General features: G+C 46.6%; 1 protein-coding gene across 1 annotated transcript in view; it reads right to left on the bottom strand.

Annotated features, from left to right (window-relative positions):
- The window catches only part of LOC8034783 (homeotic protein distal-less), a 69,418-nt gene extending 47,794 nt beyond the window's left edge, over nucleotides 1-21,624 (bottom strand). The window contains exon 1 of the mRNA XM_042293267.1: nucleotides 21,439-21,624. Within this exon, the coding sequence (XP_042149201.1) occupies nucleotides 21,439-21,570 (132 nt within the window). The 5' untranslated portion in view covers nucleotides 21,571-21,624. The remainder of the gene's footprint in view (nucleotides 1-21,438) is intronic.
- Between the last annotated feature and the right edge of the window lie 3,388 nt (nucleotides 21,625-25,012).

Genomic DNA, 25,012 nt, shown 5'->3' with positions numbered 1-25,012 from the left:
TACGTGTGTACGTGTAAAACCGATTATGTTTATTGGAATAGCGCAGGCTACCTGTCTCACACGCATGTGGTCTTTTTTTTTTTCGTTGTTGTTTTATTAAGTACGATTTCAATATTAAAATGTTAATATTAGTTACGTGATAAAGCGTTAACTTAACGTAGTCCTTCACGCGCTGTAACAGGAAGAAGCAAGATAAACCTGGAGCGAGAAAGAAAAAAAAATTGATGCGACAAATCTCACGCCACCGGTGTTCCAGGAAAAAAAATTACCTTGGAAAAAATTTAAAAAGAAAGAAAGAAAAAAAAAGAAGAAAAAAAGGGGGGGGGGTGTTAGGCAAGACAATGCAAATGCTTCAAATTTCCCTAGGAGTCCTTTCGAACGTTAAAAAAAAAAAAAGTGTAATCTTTTTTTGCTTTTTCGCTTTTTTTTTAATGTTATTGGTTTCGCAGATTTTATACCTTACGTTCTTCATTAACCTTTTTTAAAGCGCAGGTAGGAGGAGAAAAGATAAAATGGACAGAATAAACGAACAAAAATAAAATTATAAGGCATAAAACACTATGTAAGATCAAGAAAAAAGAAATGAAAAGGAAAAATAAAGCCGAACCCGGCACGGAAGGTGCATGCCAGACTCCCATCTCGGTACTTTTGCTTTCATCTACTTTCTATACCTTCTTTTTGATGCTCTTGTTTCGTTTTTTTCCTCGTGCGTTTCACCTTTTTGTTCACTCTTGGGCGCGCCGCCGTCCAACTACGTCATCAAAGATGGCGGCTCATTATGCTAATTTGCGGAGAGCGAGGCGAGGGGGGCGCCCAAGACGCGTGGTGCCGGAATTGGCGCTGCTCTCTTATCGATCGCGCTTTTTCCTCTCGCTCGGCCCGTGAACACCTCGATGGTCTCTTGGCACGCCAACTCTCGGCGCTCTACGTATATGCGCGAGAATGCGCGGCGCACGCGGCAAGGCGAACAAACCTCCAGGGCACACCGGCGGGCCTCGGGCACTGGCCACGCGGACGCATTTACCGCGCGCTGGGGACGAGGCTCCGAGAGACACCTTGTGCTCAAGGTGTGTGTCCAATGTGAAAGGGAGGCTCGCGGAATGTTCTATGGGCTTCGACGACTCGCTCCGGTTGGTGGCGCGGCAGTCGGACTTGCCTGAAGGGGTATCATTTGCCCGATGCCTGAAGTGTAGCCGCAAGAACGGTGTTCAGTTGGAGCCATGCGTCCTTGACGTACAGAAACATGACGGACATCATCATGGTGTTCGTTGTGTCTCTGTACGTGTTCTATCGTCGCTCGGTCGGCCATGATGGGGAAGGCCTAGTGACTTGAGCTTTTGACGCTGTTTGATTGGTTCCATTACATCGTAGCGTCGGCTGCATCTGGACTTAAGCTTAAACGAAGTACAGACGACTCTTGTGCCGCTGAAGAAATCCTCCCGTACTTGGGAAATTTTCTCAGTGACACGCCAGCCGCTTAGAGTGCGCGAGATACATTTAATCTCGGGTGGAAGTCAGTTTATTCTGGCGTGAATTCTTTCCACCTTGGGGCGTTTCCCTAAGAAAATATTATGAAACTTCTTGGCTGTGTATGAAACCAAGAAGTGCAAAGTCCTGCACTATACTTGGGTTGCACGTGATGTCAGTGCACCTTACTGGTGGGCACTTATTTTTGTTTTTCCCAAGAAAAAAAATATTGTTTTTCAGAGATGCGCAACGAATACGCTGCAAAAGTTTCGCACTCAGCAGCAAGGCCCCCTTAATGGCATGCAGTTGAGGGGACGTCAGTGTAACTGACGTACCCAGTAAGCACTTTCGTTGTACACGAAACTTTTTTTTTAATTGAAGCTTATGTAGGTGTATACAAAAAAAAATGTTTGTGAGGGGAATTGTGTTGAGGTGACCTTTGTCGATCACGTTCCTCAGTTGCTTTCTATGATTGATTTAGTCCCATACAGGCCACTAGGAGTCTTCGGCTGTAGTGCCTTTTTTTTTAAACCTCACCTCATCGTAAATATGAGAGAACGGATGCACGGTCAGCTTAAGGGTGAACTGAGTACAGTGCAGTCATGGGTGCATGATGCTCCCATGACTGCTTATATTCCGTTCACCCTTAAGCTGCGACTAGAAGCCCCGCCTTCCAGAGCGAGCTCGCTGGCCTTCCACAGTGTTTTGGTTGCGCCCACCTGCGCGTTCACACTTGGGTTAACAAGGGCAGAAAGCTTGCGCTGAAGGCGGGGCTTCTAGATGCTTGCGTACCACACCAGCAAGAAGTCACCCTACGAAATCGCAGGAATCAAGGCAAGCGAAGGAAGTCCCGTCCCATACCTGCGTGGCTCTCCTAGACACGCTTCCCTGTCCAACCAGGACCTCCCAAAAACCGCCACGTGCCCCGTCACCGGTGTTGGCGGTAGCCGTCGACACCGAGCCACCAGGCGGGGTGCCAGTCCCCCGCGGCGAGCTCGACAGCCAAGCCGACACAACCGAGCCAACAAAGAAGCCGAGCCAAAGCCAAACGGCAACGAGCGAGGAGAAGCAGACGAGGCGCCAAAAGGCTGATGGAGCGGTTCTGCCGCTAGCACCCCGGGGAGGAATCTGTCGGGGCGAGCTGTCGGGAATCGCAGCGGGAGGCCTCCCACGGAGCGAGTTCGACTGCTGGAGAGCGACGTTCTCGAGAGAGACCCTCCCCCGCGAGCGGCACGACGAACGCCTGTATCGATTTCGCCAGTCGTCCTGCCACTGGCTTGGCGGCTTCCAAGAGGAGGAGCTATCGTGTGCCGAATGTCTCTCGGGGCTCTTCTCTACGTTTCTTTGTGGGCTTTTTGTCAACTAGGAGGCGACCCCCTCCGATCGAGATTACGGATGCTGCCGGCGTCGCCAGCGCGTGTTGGAAGCGGCGAGCACGCCCGCGCCACACGCGATGCCCCTGCCGATCGGTCGTTGCATCTGTGCTCGGTTTGTCGCCGCGCACGTACCAAGAGGCGGGATGAATAGAGAGAAACGAGTAGCAGACATGCGATCGTGGGAACGTTAATACGGCTGCAAGAGGGACAAGCCAAAGGCAAACGCACAGGGATTTCAGAAGTGTCTATAGAACTTTAACTAATAAGTTTCAGTAAAATTCTGGCAACTTTAAGAAACGTTTAACTTGGAAAGAAAACCCTGGTGCATTTATTAGAGTTGTAGAATGGGCGCATTTAGAGAAAAAAGAAAAAAAAAGGGGGGGGGGCAACCGCCCCCCCCCCCCTTTCTCGTAAGGCTTGTTGGGTCAATATTTTCTTAATAATAAATCGACATACATAGCTTTTCGTTTTTTTTAAGGAAAACATTTTTAGTTTAGGGTGACACAACAAATATTAGGTCAACAAAACAGATCTGGGTCTGTATTTCGACGAATCAAAGACAATCCTTTTCAAGACAACACAACCCAGATACAGCCCGACCACCCGACACAGTCTGCAATCTTCGTTTCCGTTTTAATACTCCTTCAGCCCCATCTAGAAACACAGTCACGTACACAGTGCATGTACAATTAGTTTCCCATGGTTAAACCTCAGGCTACTGTGTACATGGCTTCCCCCAAAGACAAGTCTGCCTTCCACCGAGGATATTTGCGAGTCTAATTGCTTCCCGTTTTATTTTCAAGTTCTTCGGCCCATATATAGTTGCCCTTGCGACGTAAAAATTCAAGCATCAACTAATTGCTTCGCCATCTCGTAATTAAGGGGCAGACAGATCCTATCGTTTGCCACGCAGTATAGCCACATCCCGCCATAAACCTTAATGAGTCAAATTTGCGCCCTCGGTGAGCTATTTTCGGGTTTCATCCGCAAGACCACCATCACAGTCCGCCACCAGAATTATATAACACCTTGCTACTGAGGAGAAAGAAAGAAACCAACAAAAACTCCAGAGCGACAGAGGGAAATTCGTTGCAGTTGGCATCTGGTGACGGCAGAACGTTTTCAGAGATGGCAAGGCAGCTGTTTATAGTGCCGAAGACGGAATGCCATGGACACGGTGAGATCCCAGGTGTCCTGCTTGGTATTTACAACATAAATTTCACTTTAAAAAAATGTTACTGAAAATAAAGAAAGACAAAAAATACACTCCGACATCGCAGATATACCTGTGTCAACAACGTTTATGGGCTTCAACTTTAGCAACGGGTGACAAAAAAACAGCAGGTCTTTGAACAAGCGGGAGAGACTGCTGGCACTGAAGGTCAGATAGAGTTAGGGAAGAGTTATATTAAAGTGGTAGCCTCTTATGGGAAACCCTCCACGGACCGTTTTTGCTTGCGTTGGCCTCAGCACAACCGCACGTGGCGTCATGGTCTCACGTGACGTGACGTCACAATTTCCCCGCTTACTTTTTGGCGGGAAATTACCTCCGCTACATGCCGACCACGGCGCTGCTCGTTAAAAATACCATCAAGTCCTATCGAAATTTCGTTGCATTTGACGAAATGTCTAAGCCAGGCAATTTTTTTTTTCTTCTTGTCGGCGATAAGTGCTGGTTGTTGGTTTCTGCAGTGTGTCATAAACACCTCGCTTGAGCACGTCAACGTGAACCCAGTTTCCGCCGGATTTCAGAAACGATACAGAGTGTATACGAGGATACAGATTTCGCTGTAACAGAGTTTATGGTTCTAACTGCGGTTCAGACCCCGCCGTCGGGAAGGATGAGACTCCGCGTAAACACGATCCATCACTCGACCAATCAAACTTCCGGGACTTTGTCACTGGTATGCGGCGCAGCAAAAGTTTGTACTTTGAGTTCGTGGAGGTATCTGTAGTAGACGACAGCGCTGGCGATGACGGTGCGTTTGCTTTATGTCGCAGCTGACCGTGTACGGTGACGATACACCGAACGTCGTCTGGCAGGCGACATATCGAAAACAAGTTTTTGTGCGAGCCATGCAGTCTTCACCGCCATAACCATACGTTCACCCCTAAGCTGACAGTTCGGTGAAAGCGTGTTCGTTGGACCAGTCATACGCCCATATTTTGCCACGTGATCACGCTGCCCCCTACCCACGCAGGTGACGAAAGGAGGCGATTCAGTGGTACGACGAACGAAGTTAAAGCGAGTAGACTCCTGAAGTATGTTCAAAACGCGTTTGCTTCATACATTTCTGTGCTTGGAGCATGGCTGCAGACGGTTCTATGTATGATGTATCAGCAGAGTATAACCACGGCATATGTGTTCAGAAACGTGTCATTTTGCTTGACATGTTGATAAAAATAAAGCGTAAAAGAAAAAGAAATATAAAAGTCGTTTAACAATAGTATCCGGCACGTCTGGGAAAAAAATGTTTGTTGTTCAGTCACTTAGTGGGACCCAAAAAGGTTCGCGAAGGTTTTTAATGAACGGAGTGAAAGATGTTTGAGAGTTTGCGGTGTCACGCCGCGTTCTTATGGACACCGAATGCATGCAATCCGTCATTTTGAAGGCTACGGCCGGCGCTTTCGTGAATATATTGTGTCGCCCAACTATGCTGATGGGAGTCCTCGAGTTTATAGTCGGAACTTATTGTCGTATCGTTGTTTCACATTATAAACTAACGAAAGCGTTAAAATTTTATATAATTTAGATTCTGTTTACATTGGTAATCATTTTATAAATTACGAAATAGATCACTTTATACAAAGTGTGTTTCTCAACGTTCGAAAGTTGGCAAATTCTCTACGCGTACAAAGCGGCGGTGTCCCCTGCCGAGGTCCCCTCGCATTTTCCGGTCCCGCTGGCAGCGCGGCCGCGCCAAGGCGCGACAGTCTAGGACAGTTACGCAACGCCGTGCTAGGCCCCTGTTCGCAACGGCACCACGAGGCTCGGCGACAGAGTAACAAAACACACACACAAAAAAAAAAAAAAACGCAACACCGAGAACGCGGCAATAACAACACGCGGAACACTCGCTTGGTCCCGCCTGGTCGAGTCGGCAGCTCATACAAAACTGAAAGCGGTTGTAACGAATCGGAGAGATCCCGTACACCGCGCTCGATGCAAACAAAAGTACTCTAGAAGCTAATCTAAGGACAACATTAACGTTATAAGAAAAACAGACGGATAAAACGAGAGAAAGTTTTATTAGACCACGGCAGTCACCTGAAGCCTGAGCCCTGGTTTATCCAAAGTGACGCAAGCAAAATCCTTGGACATCTTCTAAAGTAAAAACAGAAGGATAAACAAAACGGCAAAAGGTGTGTCATTTTGTCCGTCCTTGTGTCTATACTTTCAGTAACGTCTCATTGCAACCAACGTGCTTACCTTCTACTCAAAAACCGTAACTCCCTACCAAACGTCTACCCCCTAAAAAAAAAAACAAAAAAAAAAAACTTAGTTTTTGAAAGGTTTCTTAACGCTCAAAAACTCTTTCAGCTCGTGAAGAACGGTTTCGCCTCAAGCACTATCGTCCCCTGGCGTACTAGAAAGGCAACTAAGCGATGAAAACTATTTCGCATCAAGAAAGGAGCTTAAAAGACCCCTTTTAGGTTTATCACAAAGAACCTTTTCAGAAGGTGCTTAATATAACTGTTCTGTGGTGCAAAATATAGACAAGCGAAGAACCCTTAAGGTATATACAAAAGAGTCATATTACCAACGCGCTCAATCCAAGTTTAACCCTTAAGGGTTTTTCTACGACCAGATTTTGTTTAGAGTGTACACGAACCTCATGCCTAAATAGTTAAAATCCCTCGTGTTCTACCATTGCCTTTCGTTTTACTTACGATATGTCCTCCACGAGATGCGAAGCGTTTCAATAAACTCTCTCTATTGCCATGTCCAGCCATGTCAAGCCGTACCCTGCTTATCAGTGTTTCCAATTTAGCGTTTTATTTGAGTCGTTTAGAGGAGAAAATAGCCATTTTGTGGGCGGGCATGGTTTTGAACGGTTTTCAAGTTCTGTTAACGTTTCCTTTTTTGTCTTTCTTTTTTTCTTTCTGTGTACAAGTTTATTTAGTTTACATTTATCAGTAATAAATAACATAATTTATGTGGTAAGTTGGAGTCATAAGTTCGCCATCTTTGCTTATAGTCAGCAAAATGGTCGTCAGTGAGAGTACCACTTGCGACGCCATTGAGATATTGCAGTGGCCAACCTCTATACATTCCTCCAACCAATTTGTGCGTAAATGTATGCATTTGTTTTCCAAGCCTGCCGTTCGAAGTGGACTCTGCGAAATGTGCGGAAAAAGTCAAGGAACGTAGTGGCTATAGGATTGCAATTTTTGGAGGCCGTGGTTACTGAAAGTTTTGACGTTGGACGAGTCAAATACTCTACAAAATTTAACTTTTTTGCAAAGCAAGGGAAATTTCGTCACTGGAAAGCGATATACTGCCACAAAATCCTGCACTAAAGGTCGGAACGACGGAGGCAGGTGTGGCAGACAACACAGCTGGTAACACCAGGTGGAAATAAGATGATGCAAATGGGCATCGTTCTGTGCTTGAAAACGAATAAACATACATGGAAAACAGATTCATTTGAGGATTTTGACAAAAAGAATCGAGCCAAACAGAGACTCCGAAATTAAAAGCCTCGCGTCGCAAATGCAACAAGGACCAACTTTAGTACCCCGGCAAACCAAGATCCAGAGTACTTTCTCGGTGACTAGAGGAACCTTATGCAGTTCCTTTATGTTTACAAGCATGTCCTTTTAAAAGTCAGTTGGTGACGCTCGAGCGAAAATAAGGTTGCTGACAGAGGTGTATACCTAACGTGACTGCAAGCACTGTTCGTTGTTTATCGCCCCAGTAACGACTTCTAAAACTTTCTGAACCCGTGCCGCGTCCATATAGTCCACCCTGTGAACCGATTCTTTCGATTTTCTCCTCATCGTCGCCTTCAGCTATATAGTGAATCGCAACGCCATGCATTGTTTTATTTTCATCGTCTAGAGTCGACTCCACGCACCCGACAGGCACTTACTTCTCTAACCCCAACCAGAAACGTACGCCTGTCTCCCTTGCTTCGAGCGGTTTTTTCCTATTGAAGCCAGAGGATCATTCCGTCTTGAACGTGGCGAGGAGGGCCGGCGGCAGCGGACATGCTGCCAGTGAGAGAAAGTCTGCGACTCCGCCATCCGTGAAGCGATGAAAAACTAAATTCGGATGACTGACTCTGAAAGCAAACTGTGTCAGCGGGCTTCCAGGGACGGCTGGCGAGCTGCGGGCTTCGCTCCGTTGCACCACCGTCTCCAGGCATGCGGGCTCCCTCCGCCCGTGGCCATGCATGCCCGCCGGCGTTTCCTCCGTACACACTCTTCTACAACTTGGGATGGAACGCGGCGAAGGCTGCGGGCCATCTGAGCCAATCGTATGCCGTGAACACATTACGTCACTACGTTGTGTAACCGGATGGGCCAAAGGGTGCCGAGGTTGTAGGTGGTGTCCGGGATATCTTCAGCGAGCAGGGCTGATCGAGCCTGTAGGAATGAGTGTCCAAGCTGTATTTTTATAGGCTGTATGTGCGTGCGGGTCTGGATTCACACCGGTCCGTCTCGTGAAGGAGAGAAGCTTCTTGCGTCTCAGGGCTTCGAAGTCGTGGATGACAACATCTCGGGGACGACGTGCACGCCACGGCGTGGCGTCGGAAGTAAAGGGTTGCAGGCTTCGGTGGACTGGGTCCACACAGTGGCTGGTTCCCGTGGGAAAAGAATGAGGGAAGGCGTACAAGTCGGGGCCTAAGAAGAACCATTATAACGGAAGTCGAATTAATACATGTTAATAAGAGTTTTAGCGCGATTTATTTGTCGCGTTCACCTTCAACGATCCGCCATAATAGGAACGCTTAGCGGTTTTGTAACTGAAGTGTATACTGTGTAAAGAGAGCTCGGGGGAGAAGACGACTGAACGGATTAAAAGAACGCGTCGACACTCGGGTCTAAGCGAATGCATGTTAATAGCTAGCCATAAATTATCGGTATTAGTTCTAATATTATTATTAGTATTAGTAGTAGAAGCAGCAGTCGTTGTTTACGCTACGCGGATGCCATCCCATATAGAATATAATGTCTTGTTTTCTTGGGACCGCGTCATTTAATTATTATTGACTGTATGTGATTGCGTGCGTTCGAGATTAGGTGACATTAACCTAACCTAACCTATAAAAAATGAGATGTGAAATAAAATAAGAAAGAAAGCAATGAGCAGAGCACATGCCCGAAGTTTCTGATTCTACGTAACAAAAGTGCCATAAAGACACGGGGTGGTGTCACTATGCATCAAATAGCTGTGATGTGCGTAGTTTTTCGAGGAACAATTCGGCCAACGTTTTGTGAAACACCCTGTATACCGCAACACGTGTTTATAAAACAATAAAATTAGGACATTAATTTCTTCCTTTCTTTTCTTTATTTTAGCTGAGTACAACGACCGCATGTTTTAGTAACACGACGCGTGACATCCGAAATCCAAAGTTCGGGGAACATAAAAAGGAAGGCACTGAAATTTTTGTTTTATTTACTTTATTTTAAAGGTCGCACCACTACACCGTTCAAAATATCACAGGCACACAGACACACACATACACGTCCGTTCAAAGAACTCGGAACGTGCTCGTGCTCTCACGCATCCTCCGGGTTATTCAACGGGAAAGCATTATACTTCGAATCGACGTCAACGCTCGGAAAGGAACGATTGTATCACCCTCTATCCGATGAAGGATTATAATGGGCGACGTAATGCATACCGTAAACACAATCATGCGGCTTGTTAGTGAGTACTGATATACTCGTCACCCCGAAACAACCCAATTATAGTCCCTTTTTTAATCATTATATTACTTTTTGTATCTTTTTGAAGCCGTTCAATTATAGTTTCCCGGTCCAGCGAGAGTATACGGCATAGATATCACGCGTATACTTAAACACGGAAAACAAATTGTCACAACGCGTTCCGGTGCACAATTACAAGCGTGTGCGTAGCGTACGATTTATTGAGTCGACACGGCTGAGATTAAAAGTCGGCTAACAAACCTCTCTCTCTCTCTTTCCTTCTCTCTCTCTCTTTTCTTTTTCTTTAGTGTCGTGCTTTGATTACGGCACGCGATAAAGTATCGCGTGGCTGGAGGCCCCAACGCGCCGCGAGGGCTTCATGTAAATTTCGAGGTCAGTCTCTGGCGAGCTCTCTGACGCAAAAGAAAAGCAAGTAGAAAGACAAAAAGTAACGGATGAAAAAAAAACTCACGCATAAAACAAAAATGTCACGCATAAAAAATCACGCATAAAAAAATCAAGTATAAAAAAAATTCAGTATAAACACGAATTGAAAGCGATACAATCTCATCGTCTTAGTTGTCGGAATGCAATTAGAGCCTATCTTGATGATGGAAGTACTTCCTCCGAGACGCTGGCCGTTCGGGTTGAATGAGGAAAAGAAAATGGCCGCACTGCGTGTTGGCTCGGCTCGGCTTGACTCGTGCACTGGACGACAAGTTTTTATCGCATCCCAGCAGAGGTCCGTATCGAGCCCCGAGGCGAGGCGAAGAATAAACTGCATGTCTTGGAATCGTGAGAGACTTATCTGCGCGTGGTCTCGTCGGTGTCAACGTCGATACGGTTTGCTCTGGTTGAGAAAGCTAGTTATCTACGGCATCGATTACTGGTTACAAGATTAAAACACAAAAGGTTTTTTTCTTTTTTCTTTTTCTTTGCAGGGTTGATGCTGAACAAAAAAACTGAGAAATTTCGGGACTTTGATATTGTTTGTGGGAAACGCAAGAAAGCTGCTCGTTTGATGCTGGCACCGTTTACACTGTTGAACAAGATTTCATAGAACGAGCTATATATATATATATATAAAAAGCAAAAGACAATGTTAAAAAATATTTTGAACGCGTTGAAGATTACACAGCTTGTTAAACAGACTGCTGCAATGGCTTTCTAAGTACACCCGTTTAGTGCTGATGAAAGTATTGACAGCTACGAGGCGCTCGCTCTCTCACTGTTTGCTTAATTAGCTCGTTTTTCTACCTTTCCTCCTACCACTTTTCCCCCTAAAAAGAGCTTCCCGAGCCACATTTCTCAATAAGGCTGACCGTTTCACCTGTCTCGAGAGTAATTTTTCACCGCTTGTTACGGAGTATTGCAACACGTCATGAGCAGATACTCGTGTTCACGAAGCAAATATAAGAAATTTTTTTCTCAGTGCCCTTTAGGCAGATTCCAAGGCCTTCGCTATTCCTGGTATAGATGTCTTTCAGGGCCACTTCTTACGCTCATAAATGAATGGGATTATTATTAATTATGACGTTTAACCTGCATGTTGTGATTTAGTGATTGCAAAATGGGATTCGTTGGTGAATAATGAGTACTGCACCACCGCGCAAAGACGTGTACAAAACAATTTGGATAAGGAATGAGCGGCCAACGAACTTCTCCCGCCCAAAATGCCCATAATTTAGAGGAAGCTTAATACGAAGACGGTGCTGTTATATTGGAGATTGTATTCGCACACAAAAGGTTTTATAGATTAATTAAATTGGGGGACCTTCGGTTTTTCGCCTGGTCTCGCTAGATATCCTTCTTTAATTCAACGCAATGAAACACTTTTTTTTATGGGTGTATGCGTTTTTAGCCATACATATCTTTGCGTAATGAAGTGGCTACGAGACGAGTGCAAAGAATGCAATTTCGACCCTTCCTCGCCCAATATCCCCGCACACTCGAACAAGTACCGGCACCGCTCAGCTGTGTCCCTTTTCGCTTCTGGTCAACGAATATCCAACGAACCCAGAAATTCGTCAGTCACGTGACAGTCCAGTCCAGAGATCCAATATGGGTCAAGAAATACAAGTCAAGGGACCCATGACCAGTCGAAGTGTCCATATTGAATCTTTCAATAGACTGATTCGGTTTCTTTACTTGTTAGGATATGAGTTATCTAATGCGGATCAACCCGTTCAAGAGGTTCAGTATGTCAACAGGTTTAAATTTACTATTTTGACTCGTTAGATATCTTGACTCGTTGGAACATACAAGTCGAGAGATTCAATGTTGGTCAAGAAGTTCAACGAGCCAAGAGGTTCAATACTAGATAGTATGAGTCATTTGTTCTTCTGAATTGTTGGGTTATGAGTCAAGGGGACCAACGAGTCAAGAGATCCAATATAGGCCAAAAGATCCAAGGATTCAAAGAGATGCAGCCACACAAATCATCCATTTAAATTCAAGAGGTCCACCGAGTCACAAGGCTTTGTATTGAGTCTTTTGACTCGTAGCATCTCCTGTGACATCAGTCAAGACTCAAGAGATCCAATATGGGTCAAAAAGTTCAACGAGTCAGAATGTCTGACGAGGCAACAGATCCAACAAGTCAAGAAATACACGTTGGGTCAAAGCTCCAACGAGTACGAGGTTCAGTTATAAAGCAATTAAATGCAAAGGGGCAAGCAAGCTGGACAAGAATGATGAAAATAATCCCTGGAAAAGGGGAACAAGAGGGACAAAGGACAAACACAAATCTCCAAACACAGCTAGGTGACTGGTGAGCGACCGAAAAAATCCGCCTGGTCCGGGTATCGAACCCGGGACCTCCCCATTACAGGTGGAGCGCTCTACCAACTGAGCTAACCAGGGGTTAGACGTCAGTAGAGCAAACGGGTTTTATCAGCTGCGACCAGTCTAACGCCAACAAGTTGGTAGAGCGCTCCACCTGTAATGGAGAAGTCCCGGGTTCGATACCCGGACCAGGCGGATTTTTTCGGTCGCTCACCAGTCACCTAGCTGTGTTTGGAGATTTGTGTTTGTCCTTTGTCCCTTTTGTTCCCCTCTCCAGGGATTATTTTCATCATAAGAGGTTCAGTATTGGATCTTGTGTCTCATTGGATCTCTTGGATAGGAGTCGGGAGATTTAATACGGGGCAAGATGCATGCCTAACGAGTCTAGACGTCCAACGAGTCAAAAAATTTAACGAGTCAAGACATCCACGGTGTGTCAAGACGTACACGGTGAGAAAAGAGGCCTAATATGAATATGTTGGCTCGTTGAATCTCTAGACTTGTTGGAACATGATCCGAGCGATACATGTTGGTCAAAGTTCAACGAGTTAAGGTGTCTAGTATTGGATATTTTGACTCGCATTTTTTGGGACATGAGTCAAGGGATCCATATGGGTCAACGGATCAAATCAAGAGGTCCAGTATTCGGTTGTGTGACTGATTGGATCCCTGATAGTTGGAACACGAGTCAGGAAATTCAATGTGGGTTAAGAGGCTCAACAAGTCAAGGGACCCAACGAGTCGAGGATACAACGAGTGAAATTGCGAGTCAAGTCCACCGAGCAAAGAGGTCCAATATTGGATCTTCTGACTCGTTGGATATGTTGTGACTCCTTCGACTTCTCGCCTCAGAGTCTCCCGTTCTCGGGGGGGCAGGTCGAGGGAGAAACGCGAAGCCCCTCGGGGCATCGGCCGCACCGCGTCCGACTCCGGCGCGGCTCGCCCCGCCGTCCGTCGGCGACTCGGGCCTTCTGGCCCGGTGAAAAATGGGCCTAGCACCTCCCTCCCCGCGGGATCAGATTACCCCGCTGGCCGCCGCCAAAGCCACATCGGCGGCCACGGCTGATCCCGAGGGGTCTCCGGTCGGGGCCGCCGAAGTTCATTCATTAACGAGACGCGCTGCCCCGCTCGTTGCTGCTAACTCGGAGGCAGCAGCAGGGCTCGCCTCCGGAGATGCGAGCCGCCGCGGATGTGCACGCATGCGTCGTTCCCGGGCGCTGCTTTTTGCTGGGGAGCGATGAGCGGAGTGAAATTATCCATCGTTGCCGCTGAGTTAGAGCCGGTGTTGATCTCGGTCGCGTGGGCAAAACGCAGCACGGTTAGTACCACTACGACCCAAGCGGTCTACAATTTTTCTTTTCTCTAGTTTCCTCCGGAGAAATAAAACACTCTCGTCATAACTAGTGCTGCGGTGAAAAATGCAGTTTTTGGACGCATTGAAGACATGCGCGATTCACGCTTCTTTCAAAGTGGCTCGGTTTCTACTAAGCTTGCATAGCTTCGATATTGCTACTGATACATGAGGCAACTGGAACTCCCCAACACTCGTTTTCGGGCCCACGTAACCGCCACCCCCCGTTCGCAGATTCGTGTCTCTTATTCGCCAGGAGCTGGAAGACGCAGATGCAGAGGAAAAACTAGCGCAAGACGCTTCACCTGACAGCTTTTGGAGATTGTGTCTGTGTGTGTGAAAGTTAATCATGGAATTCATCCTGAGTTCTGTCCCGCGGACATGGCCCAGCATGAACCATTCTGGTTAGCTACTCCATGCGGGGCACGTAATTTTGGAGTGTCGTTCGCTTCACGAGGACGACGAGTGCAAGAGTCAGCAGCATGCATGTCACACCATGTGATAATTTCCCGCACGCAATTTCATGTCTGTTAAAATACCCACAAGCACTCCAGTTTTCGCTGAGCGTCTCGTTTTTCCTACCTCATAAGACACCAGAGTTGAGAAGCACACCAACCCAGACTTGTGCCATACTCATCACAAATATTCAAATTACTTGTAATCGATTACTCGGTAATTTTCTAGTTGTATGAATACAATTATTAGGGAGCAATCAAAAGAGTAACCGGGTTACTTTTGAAAGTAATAAAATTGCTTGCCACCGTTACTACTTTTTAAATAAAATAAAATCACTTTATTTTTGTCACGAACTGTACATTCGTGACGAGGGTAGCTGTCCGTAATGTGGGCTACAGACGTTCCGTCATTCTACGAAATTATATGCCTTGTTTTTACGGACGGTCCCGTTTCTAGATTACGGCAAACCATACCGGCAATATTGAACCGGCAACTTTTGCCCGTAAAATGGAAAACGGATAACTGTCTGTAAAGTGAACTACAGACGTTTCGTCATTTTACTGAATTATATGCCTTGGTTTTACAGACAGTCCCGTTTCTAGATTACGGCAAACCATACCGGCAATATTGAACCCGCAACTTTTGCCCGTAAAATGGGGTGAAAATGTTTTACAGTGTATATGTATACGTACATATGCACATACCCATGGGCAAGAGCAAATAAACACACTGAATTTTTAGAACATCTAGTTTGTGCTCTAAAAACAAGATACGCACATACACATGCATGTACACATGGATGAAATTAAACGAACACACTGAGGTTTATTAATTAGTTCTGGAATGGGGAATCCTCCGGGCGTGCCAATGACACGATGTGTATTATTATTTTTCATTTCTCATTTAGCAAGATCCCTAATAGTTGTAATGTTTTTTTGTTTTTTTATTATTCACCGTTTGTCCGTTTATAAGTTGAAATTAGTCTGTTTAACACAGTTCAAAAACATGAGTGATTTGATGTTTTAAAAAGGAAGAAGACAATGGAGGTCCCGAGAAACATTTTCAATCATCCTAACAGCTTTATTTTATCGTTATTTGTTTAGATTACTTTTTTGGCGCCGTCCCCCACACAAAATGGAATTAAAAGCGGGTCAAAGAAAAGGAGTAAATTATGGACTTTTTCTTTTTTTAACGATGATTGGAACTAGATGGCCAGACTTATGCCTTATGCCCCAGAGTCTGCAAAGTTCTTGATGAACATAGTTTACGTGAACATGCCAAGACACATGTTCAGAAACACTACGCCTAGGGTCTTAATATTCTGTCTCTCTCTTTGGGATCTTGCACAGTACACTATTGTGCAATACCCCAAACTAAGTCTGTAGACAAACTAACTCGAGACTCAGGACACTGGAATGAAACTGCCTTCATTTTTGCCGTTTGTGATACTAAAGACTGGCATCTTTGGCTCTAGAGGTTTCACTCACTCCGATGTTACGGTGTGTTACACCCTCCTTTGCCCATTTCATATTTCCCTCGTTTATAATAAGCCTGCATAGCTTCGTTGTGGTCACAAATACATGACGCAACTAGCAGTATCACCACTGCATGTTTTTAAGCCCACTTAAACTGCACTACCAGTCCACAGCTTCAGGTCGTATTTGCCAGGCGCATGAAGGCTGTCACGCTAATAAGTAAATAGCGCCAAGACGTACACTGAACATCTTCGGAGATTGCGTGTGTACGTGGGGAAAATGGGGTGCATTCAATCGTTCAATTAATTCTACATCTGGTGTAACAGTTCCATCCTGCAAAGTTAGCCTATCCTGGTTGGTTACTCTATGCAATACGGACAGAGCTTCGAGTAATCGGACGCCTCACGACGAAGAATGTCAAACTAGGGTAGACTTCTCGTGGCGCATGATGACTTCCCACCAGCGTTCGTTGAAACCTCTAAAAATGCTCCAGTTTTTGGCGCAGCGCCCCGTTCTTGATACCTTAGACGACGCCAAAGTAAACAAGTGCCCCAATCCAGACCGCTGGCGAACGTCCCCGTAGGGTTCGGAAAGGGGGGGGGGGGGTGTCTACAAGGCCCGGAGGCACGTCAACGCTTGACGCAGGAAACAAAAGCGTCTCTCGGAGGAAGGACGCGTGTTTCCATCGAACGGGTCCAACTAGGCCAGGCTCGTCTCCGGAGCCTCACGTTCGCCCCGAAGCCAACTGGCCGCTCGGCACTCGGCGAAGCCTGCTTGCCCTACCTGCCAACAGGCAACCAGGTTTCCGCTTTCGCTCGGAGGGACGGAGCGGTCCAACGGGCTGCGCGTCTCCTGATGAATTACGCGACGACGGTCTGCCCCAGGAGGAAGCTAGGTTCTCTCTCTTTTTTTTTTCTTCTCTTTAACGGTAACCTTTAAAGGTGTACTCCGCCGATTTTTGAGCTACCTCAACTAACTATATTTTCTGACTCCCAGGCCTTTACCCTTTCTGGAATGCTATTTAATATCGTGAAATTCATAATAGTTATTGCGAAATCGGCAAATGAAAATGATGCAAAAACAGACATTCAAATATACCCGCCCTTTTCAGGGCCGTGACGTCAGTGGAAGTTCAGCTTGCCAGTCGGGCGAGTAGTCTAAAAAATAGAATATACCAATTATTTGTTCCGTGCTGGAGCGCGGGGACTGGAGCGAGCTTCCAAGGTATTCATTTGACACCATGAAACTGCTTCAAATCAGTTGGGAACAAATTCTACAGTCCAAAGAGTGAACCCCTGCACTTCCAATGACGTCACTTTTTCATTGTTGCCAGTAGAGACTTTCAGTTTGAAAAATACGGTGAGGACCAAAATTGTAAATTCAATAACTTCGTGAAAAAAAGTTATTTTGACCTAATATTTGGGATACTATTTTGGCGATGTTGTTTGGCGAGTTTAGCAAAATTTAAAGCAAATCGGGGACCATAAAGAAATCGGCGGAGTACACCTTTAGGCCTCAGTCACACACTGCTCATACATAATACAAAAGACACTGTCTTTGCTGCAGACAAACTTTGATGTTCGAAGTATGTTTGCACTATGCTTCAAAAATATCTGCAGGGTTTGGCATGACCTTGTGTAACAGGACCTCTATACAAGGAAGAAACACGCTTCAACGGTGTATGTAGTCTGTCTTTTGCGTAATGTATGAGCCGTGTGACCAAGGCGTTAGTGAGACGACACGCTTCATCTGAGGAACAAAATTAAAAGAAAACGGGACGAGACGGTCACTGGCAGTGTCGCATCAGTTCAAAGTTAACATAGCAGGGCCGAGCATTCATTAGTTCCTGGACGCCGGTTATCTGACCAGATCTGGCTTTCCAGAGATTCCCAGAAAGAGTATTCTCCAATAGAAAAATAGAAGATGAGCGTTGCGAGTGGGGACACCAAGCCAAATTTGTGTTGCAGGACGTCAAGAATGAGACTCGCCTTTCTTGCATTCGGCCATCGAGAGTCGAGTGCCATGTCACCCGAGACAGTTGTGTACAAGGTTGTCTCGAATAAACTCAAACTCAGGACAGGTGTGTTCTTCTTTGGGACACTATTTAAGAGCTGCTTGACCACTCCCGTTTGTCGCCATTCGCTTTCGACCACGATGCGATGTGCACACACTTCGCCGCCAACACGAAACGATCTCGGCGAGGAGACGCTCCAGAACTTTTTTTTTGGGAGGGGGGGGGGGGGGGGGGGGCGCAGCGAAGAACTGGCAGCGTGCAAGCATCGCTATATATCCTAGCTCGTTGCATGAAGTCGTGGCGTAAGCGATGCAAGAAGACATTCCCGTGAACGCGGCGGCGGCGTGGGCAACACGCATGCCTGCCTATCCTCGAAGCAAAGTTCTGACATCAGCTGGACAAGCTGAATCCCGCCTCCCCCCGGGATCAGCCACTACCCAGTACTACCTAGAAGACAAGGCCTGCGCGTGACGTTATTGACGGCGTACCCCCGTCCCGTCCCAAGGAGAAAACACGCTAAAACTCAACCAACAGACGCGTCTCTCTTGGCGACGCTGCGCTCTAGCGTCGCATTCGTTGTGAAAAGCTGCAAGACGCGCTGGAGGGCGATGCTGACGTAGGCGTCGCGACGTGGATCTACATCTGATGACGTATGCGGGGGAAAGCCTCGCGGCCTTGTCTTCTGGTGGTATTGGATCGGCTTTCCTCGACACCGGCGTCGGATCCCCTGGAAACCAGACGCGAACTCCTCGGAGCTATCGGCGCCTCATCTCTCCGATGCTTGGCTCGCCGCTGCCGCCGCGAGACGGACGGACGGACGGTGCTGCGTCGGGCCTGTCTCGAGAGTACCGGACATCAGGGCGTGTTTGGAAAGCGTCCAAGCCGGCTAGCCCTGATGTGTTAAGCCCCGAGCGAACGCTCGCTCGCTCGCTCGCTGGCCCGTCCCTCTAGCTCAAAAGGCCAGCGCTGCTTTCTTCTCTGGCAACGGAGGATAGGAAAGGGGAAAGAAATATAAAAAGAAAACTTGTTTGGCATCCCCAATGCAGACAAGTTACTCCGGGGTCTCCGTTGGCCGACCCGTTGCTGCGGGCGGCCCAGAGCGATTCATTACAAGTTTGCACGTTTTCTTTTTAACGCGCGTGTACAACGAAATCAACCGCGGTGACGGTTTATATTTGGTTGCTTTTTACTGTGTCGTTCGTACGTTAGTGTTCACTATTTTCGCCTTTAATTAGCTAACATAAAAAAAATTAAAGCGAAACAAAAAAACCTGTCGTATGCGGAAATTAATAATAATAAAACCCGATTTTGGCAAACAATATACCCTTTTCGAAAGTTCATCGTGCAAAATTGGCGGTCGCTATTTCTGGGGCACGAACAGCGCGATTGGATCTTACTACTCGCTGAACGCTGATGCAATCCTCGTATCCAATACATGCTCAAAATGCGTGAAAAAATAATGAAAAAGAAATGGCGGATTTGGATAATTGGCGCAGCATCTACTAGGTGGCGCACACTCTTGAAAAGGGTCTCCAAGAACGGAAGGCGAAAAGCGCATTCAGCCACAGATAATGAAGACAACAAAAACAAACTAAACAGCAAAAAAAAAAAGGGCTATTATCTAATAAGAGTTGGGAAACCTTATAGTAGAGGAAGCGTGGCTTCTTTCCGGTCTAGCCTTAAGAAAACAACTAAACCATATCTCGTACAGAGGTCATCAGTCGATGCCCAGGAAAGCAACACCTCCCGAGCTCGTAGTCGGCGTACCTTCCAGGGCAGGTCTTCCGCCGGCGCGCGCGTCTCTCTACCCAGAAGCAGACCCATTATTCAGTCTTGGAAGCGTCCTGAAGCCGGGTACCTCGGCCGACAACAAAAACAGAGCGCTTTCAGCGCGTCAGAAGAGGAGGGGGCGTGCGAAGCCGCCGCCGCGTGGGGCAGGCGGCAAGCATGGCGTGTGAGGGCATCACCGTAGCTCCCCTCCAAACTCCCCCAGAGAAGAAAAGGACCCCTATCCTCCCCCAAAAACCTACACGTTACGAGCTATATTTATATGGCCACCGCTCGAGTTCAAAGGGGTTTCGGCCGGCGTCGCCTCCTGCCATCCAGACTCCAAGTCCAGGAAAAAAGAGTCCAGTCCAGGACAGGAGTTCTTTCTGCTGATCGGCTACTGCGGCCAGAGCGCGCGCTCTCTCTCTGCCGGCGGCCGTCCCAGTTCTTCCAAGCGGAGGGGAGTTGTGTTGTCTGCTGCTGTTTGGTTTTGAAGAAGCCGGCATCATGCTTTGCTTTGCTTTTACAAATGGACGTCGGCGCCGGCGGCGGCGGCACAGGCGGCACGCAGGAGCTTTCTGGGAGGATATAGCTTTGAGAAATGCGAAGAGGAGACCCATTGTCTGAGGCCGCCTCGAACTATCATGAGTGGCGTTGCTAGTAAATGCCAAGTTGGCGTGTACGCCGCTCTCTTGCGGACTGGGTGTGTGTTTTGTCTTTGGGGGTACTTGCGTGGCGTTTTGCTTTCGTCGGAAGTTCGCTGCACCTTTTTGTGCTGTTGGTCGGGGCATAGTCTGCTGGAAGGATGTGATGGTCTTTGTCGTTTGCCCTCGTCGGCACCCTTCCATTTTTACTCGCATTTCTTGCAACCAAATCGCGATAAAGATATAACAGCTTCCCCTCCAGTGCAATAAGAAATAACGTCAGCACACAGCGAAAGCCAAACTGAAGGGTAAGGCCGCCGAGGCAAGTGGCGCTTCTGTAGGTGGGATCATATACATGGAGAATACGGGTTTACAAATGTGTGTAAAAAAGTATGTGTATTGAAAATTTCCTTTTGTTCAAGGAAGCCCCACGCCGTCAAGCAACGACGATATACGCCCCATTGCATGCATAAAGTCACAGTTCGCGAAGACACGTATGCCTGGCACCCCATTGAAAAGAGGTGTGATGTCATTATCTAGTTCGATCAGCATGTGTGTATTATGCGCGTAGAGCTCATGGGATATGAAGCCGGTTGATACAATGAAGTATATGAACTATGTCGGACAAAGTATTTTCGGTCTGTAGTCTACCAAGGCGTATTAGCTACGTAATTGTATAAAAAAGAATGGACTCTGGCGCACCTGTAAAGCAAATAATCCCCAGGTCATGGTTCACGTATGGTATATTCCACGGTGAGTGATTGGTGAAGCATGCTTCATTTATAGACCATGTGGCATGCATCTGTTTTCTGTGATTGCTGAAATGTTTCGGGTTGCTGAAGGATGTCTTGTCACCGATTGATGAGGCATCTACACCCTCTGGTCGAGGAGGCGCCTATGACATATGGTTCAAGAAGCACCTAGGGTCTTTGGTCGATGAGACGCCTATGGCATATAACTGAGGAACCACCTAGGGCCTGTGGCCGATGAGACGCCTATGACATTTCAATAAAGAAGTATCTAGAGCCCGTCGTCGATGAGAAGCATGTGGCATAAAACTGCAGAAGCATCTAGGACCTTCAGTCGATGAGACGCCTAGCTAAAGAACCATATAGTGCCTGTGGTTGATTAGACACCTATGGTATGGGGTTGTCAGAGCATCTTGCGAGTGTAAGCAGGTCACAACAAGACGTCGGCCAGCGAGATGCAGAAAGCACTGACTGACCTGCGTCTGCGTGAGACCGAGGGATGCTGCGAGTTCGGCGCGCTCCGGGAGTGCCAGGTACTGCGTCCGCTGGAACCTCCTGTTGAGTTGCTGAAGCTGGAGGCTAGAGTAGATGGTGCGAGGCTTGCGCATCTTCTTTCCCTTGCCGTTCACCCGCAGCGTTTCTTCCAGCTGAGATTTGTCTGCAAGGGAGGAAGAGGAGGCTCTTTATTTACATTTGAAAACGAGCGTGTTGGTTAATAAATACAAATCTTGAAAGAATAAAACAGAGAGGACGAGGACGGGAACAGGACATCTTTCAAAGGACATCTTTTGAAAGATGTCCTGTTCCCGTCCTCGTCCTCTCTGTTTTATTTTTTCAAGATTTGTATCTCTTTATTTGTTTTTCTTATTTGTCCCTCGTTCGAGAAAGGAAGAAAGAGGGGCGGAGGAGGTGTCAACAAACTATCCTGATTCATTCGCGCCTCCAAAGGCATGTCCACGAAGCCGCGGTCAGACACATTGTTAATACATCGTACAATAGACAGTCTGCAATGCATACAGCGTCTGAGGCGTGTTTGTCCCTTGCAAGACGCCCCTGCCACCTTGGTCACACACGCAAACTGTCTGCAGACATGTTCGGGGCAAATGTCTGCAAGAAACGCCGTGCCTCTTGCGTGACGTATGGGCAGTGTGACCGCGACTTCAGATAACGTGCAAGGGCATCTACTTGCGACATACACTTTAACAAACAAACCAGTAGGATTTTTTTTTAGGCTCGTAGATGAAGCTTTACAAACGTCTCCAGGTAACCTTAGACCAGAGGTAGGAAACCTTGTGATCCAGCGGGCCGAGTCGCCAAAAAATGGGGACGAAACGGGACGGATCAAAAACCGGGAAAAAAACACACACAAAAACTGCATATTATTAAGAAAAAAAAAAAAACGCCTTTAAGCTTAAAAAAATATTTTCTCTTGTTTCTTTTTTTTTAATTTTAGGTGCAGATACCTTAATTAGGGTTGCTGAGCCTCCGTAGCCCTCAGTAGGAGTTTTGTTATTTAATATTGCTCGTCCAGACGTAAACATTCATATTGAAACTACTAAATGAGAACCGTAAATCTTTTTTTTTTCTTTTTTATGTGATCATTGGTTTCTTTGCAAACCCACCATTAACCTTACAACCTCTACACAAAAAAAACAAAAAAACTTTGCTGGTATACATAATATAAGAAACACAGCAATCATAACTGCTGCAAGCTTTCGTAGATTTGAAAACTGATTCAGGAAGGCCAGAGCAAAACTTAACGAAGTCGTTTGCCGGAAATACGGGCTACAAGCTATTATTTGTTTAAGGATCAGCTGATCAGCGAATTTTGTGTCGTAAGCCTTCTGAACATGGCCGAGGTAGGTCTGTCTTGACCAAAATTTTTAAAATGTGGATGTCGTTTGAGTATTTCGCAAATTTCAGAGAATCCGACTCCGACCCTGCAGTTCAGATACGCACAATCATGCTGATACTCCCTTTATAGACCAGTGTGCTTGTTACTCCTATAAAGATTCTCCACAAAGGAAGACTATATAGGTTATTTGTTGATATATATTCCTGGTGTTGGCAGACCCCGAGCTTAAGCTCGAAAACGTTTGCATCTAAGAGCATACTACCACGAGATTCTCTTTGCTTTGTAATTTTGCGTTCCGATCATTAATTGTGGTGCGTGATATCAGCCAACAACAACGCCAAGTCGCACATCCAGTCAGGGTCAGGAAGGCTTTGCGGTGATGTTTTTACGAAGCTATTAAAAACAGCAAAACTCGCTGTTGTGTGTAGTACTGGGCAGCCCCATAATAAGCCTCTGTGTGCGACAAATGGGCGATGCATGGTACAAGTCGTGATTCCGGACGACATTTAGGCCAGATACGACATACGTTAATTGTCCATTCCCAATGCATCACTTTGACGCACAACACTTCCGATAGATGAACGTGAATAATAAACAGAGCCCCAGGTGTGCCATTTGGAAAAAAAGATACGTTACATTACTCCACATTTGCCACCAATTATACTTTTCACACTACCGGTCCTTAAGTGTGTGTGCCTGTGTGTGTGTGTGTGGGGGGGGGGGGGGTTGTCTTTTGCAGGCCGCGGGTTGCCGACCCCTGCCTTAGACCATCCAACGTTTCATCGAGACACTTAGTCGAAAAGACAAAGTTTGTTGTCGAAACTACGGGCGTCAACAATAATGTAGGTCCAACTTCCAAGCAGCAAAACGAAGCAATTCACACTTTTCGCAGCAATAAAAAAAAAATCGCAGTCACAAAAATAAAAAAAAAAATAAAAATGGAGGAGAGGAGAGAGGAGGGGTGGGGCTTGCTCAAATCTCTCCATGGGTGTCAGATGATATCGCGATTCGGGGTCCTTCCCTCCCCAGAGGCGCGGTTGCAAGGTTCTTTGACAGAGAGACGGGGCATCGGTCATTCTCCAGTTTCACCATCGACAGCCCGAGTCGCCTGGAAATCCGATCTGTTGTCACGCCCTTCGTCCAAAAGCACTGTCAAAGGCTGCGCGGGTAGGGTTGCCGGGCCTGTGTATACCTGCGGTCGCGTGTCACGCGCCTAGCATTTAAATAGAAAATACCGTTGCGGAGCTTATATGTAAATATCTGGTGCGGACACGGAGTTGCTAGAAGCAATGGTCACTTATAATGGGGCCAGTGTCGTCGAGAAAGACGGCGCTGAGAAACTGTTTAAATAAACGAGGAGGATCGACTCGGCTTATTATCCCCTTTGTTTAGGCTTCAAAAGGGAGGCTTTCACAACTTTCACGAATCCGCTAAGTACCTAAGGCCGCCCGTCCACAGCAGAAGTTGAGTCAGTTGAAGAGAAACAGAAACTAAAAATTTAACATTATCAATGTTTTTAGTAATCAAAACTGTTTGATTTTTTTTATATAGCGCTTATTAACGAAAGCTGATGCTTGCTCTATGTTTTACGAGCGTGAATAGCCTAATCTAAAAACTACTTTCTCTAATAAAAAAAATCATTCACGTTCTCTTGACTAGGCTGTTGTAGTGAAACGTGGTTATGAAAAGGTTGAGTTGGTTGAACTCGACATAGCGACTAGAGCGGAGATACAGGTGATAAAACCAGACCCTCCAAAAACACAGACCACAAAAAGGAAAGCTGCATGACGTAGCAAAAATTCCGTCTTATAGGTATAGACCAGGGGTGGCCAGAGTGACATGGGGTTAGAGCCGCAGACAAAACTACAGAAGTTCAAAGAGCCGCAGGAAGAAAAGGAAAAGAAAAAAAAAAGAGACGAATGAAGGAGAGGAGGGTGCTTTTAGCAAGAAACGATATCAAAGGAACAGTCTTTTCCAAGGGGGTCAAGTATAATTATTGACTACAACAAAAATACCAGGCAGCAGAACGTTTCTTCAACCGCTATACAAAAATGAATGCGTGGTTCACGCCAGCCAGGCAACTGACCCTGACGCCCGTTATGCGTACACGGTTCGAAATTCTTTTTAGAACAATAAAGAAAACCGGGTCACTGGACACATCTATGTGTCGAAAAGCAGTCCAGCTGTACGTACGT

This window comes from Ixodes scapularis, unplaced genomic scaffold (genome assembly GCF_016920785.2).
Source record: "Ixodes scapularis isolate PalLabHiFi unplaced genomic scaffold, ASM1692078v2 PGA_scaffold4__175_contigs__length_147842914, whole genome shotgun sequence".
Lineage (NCBI taxonomy): Eukaryota > Metazoa > Arthropoda > Arachnida > Ixodida > Ixodidae > Ixodes > Ixodes scapularis.
The sequence above is the reverse complement of the archived record's forward strand: the minus strand, read 5'-3'. Positions and strand labels throughout refer to the sequence as shown.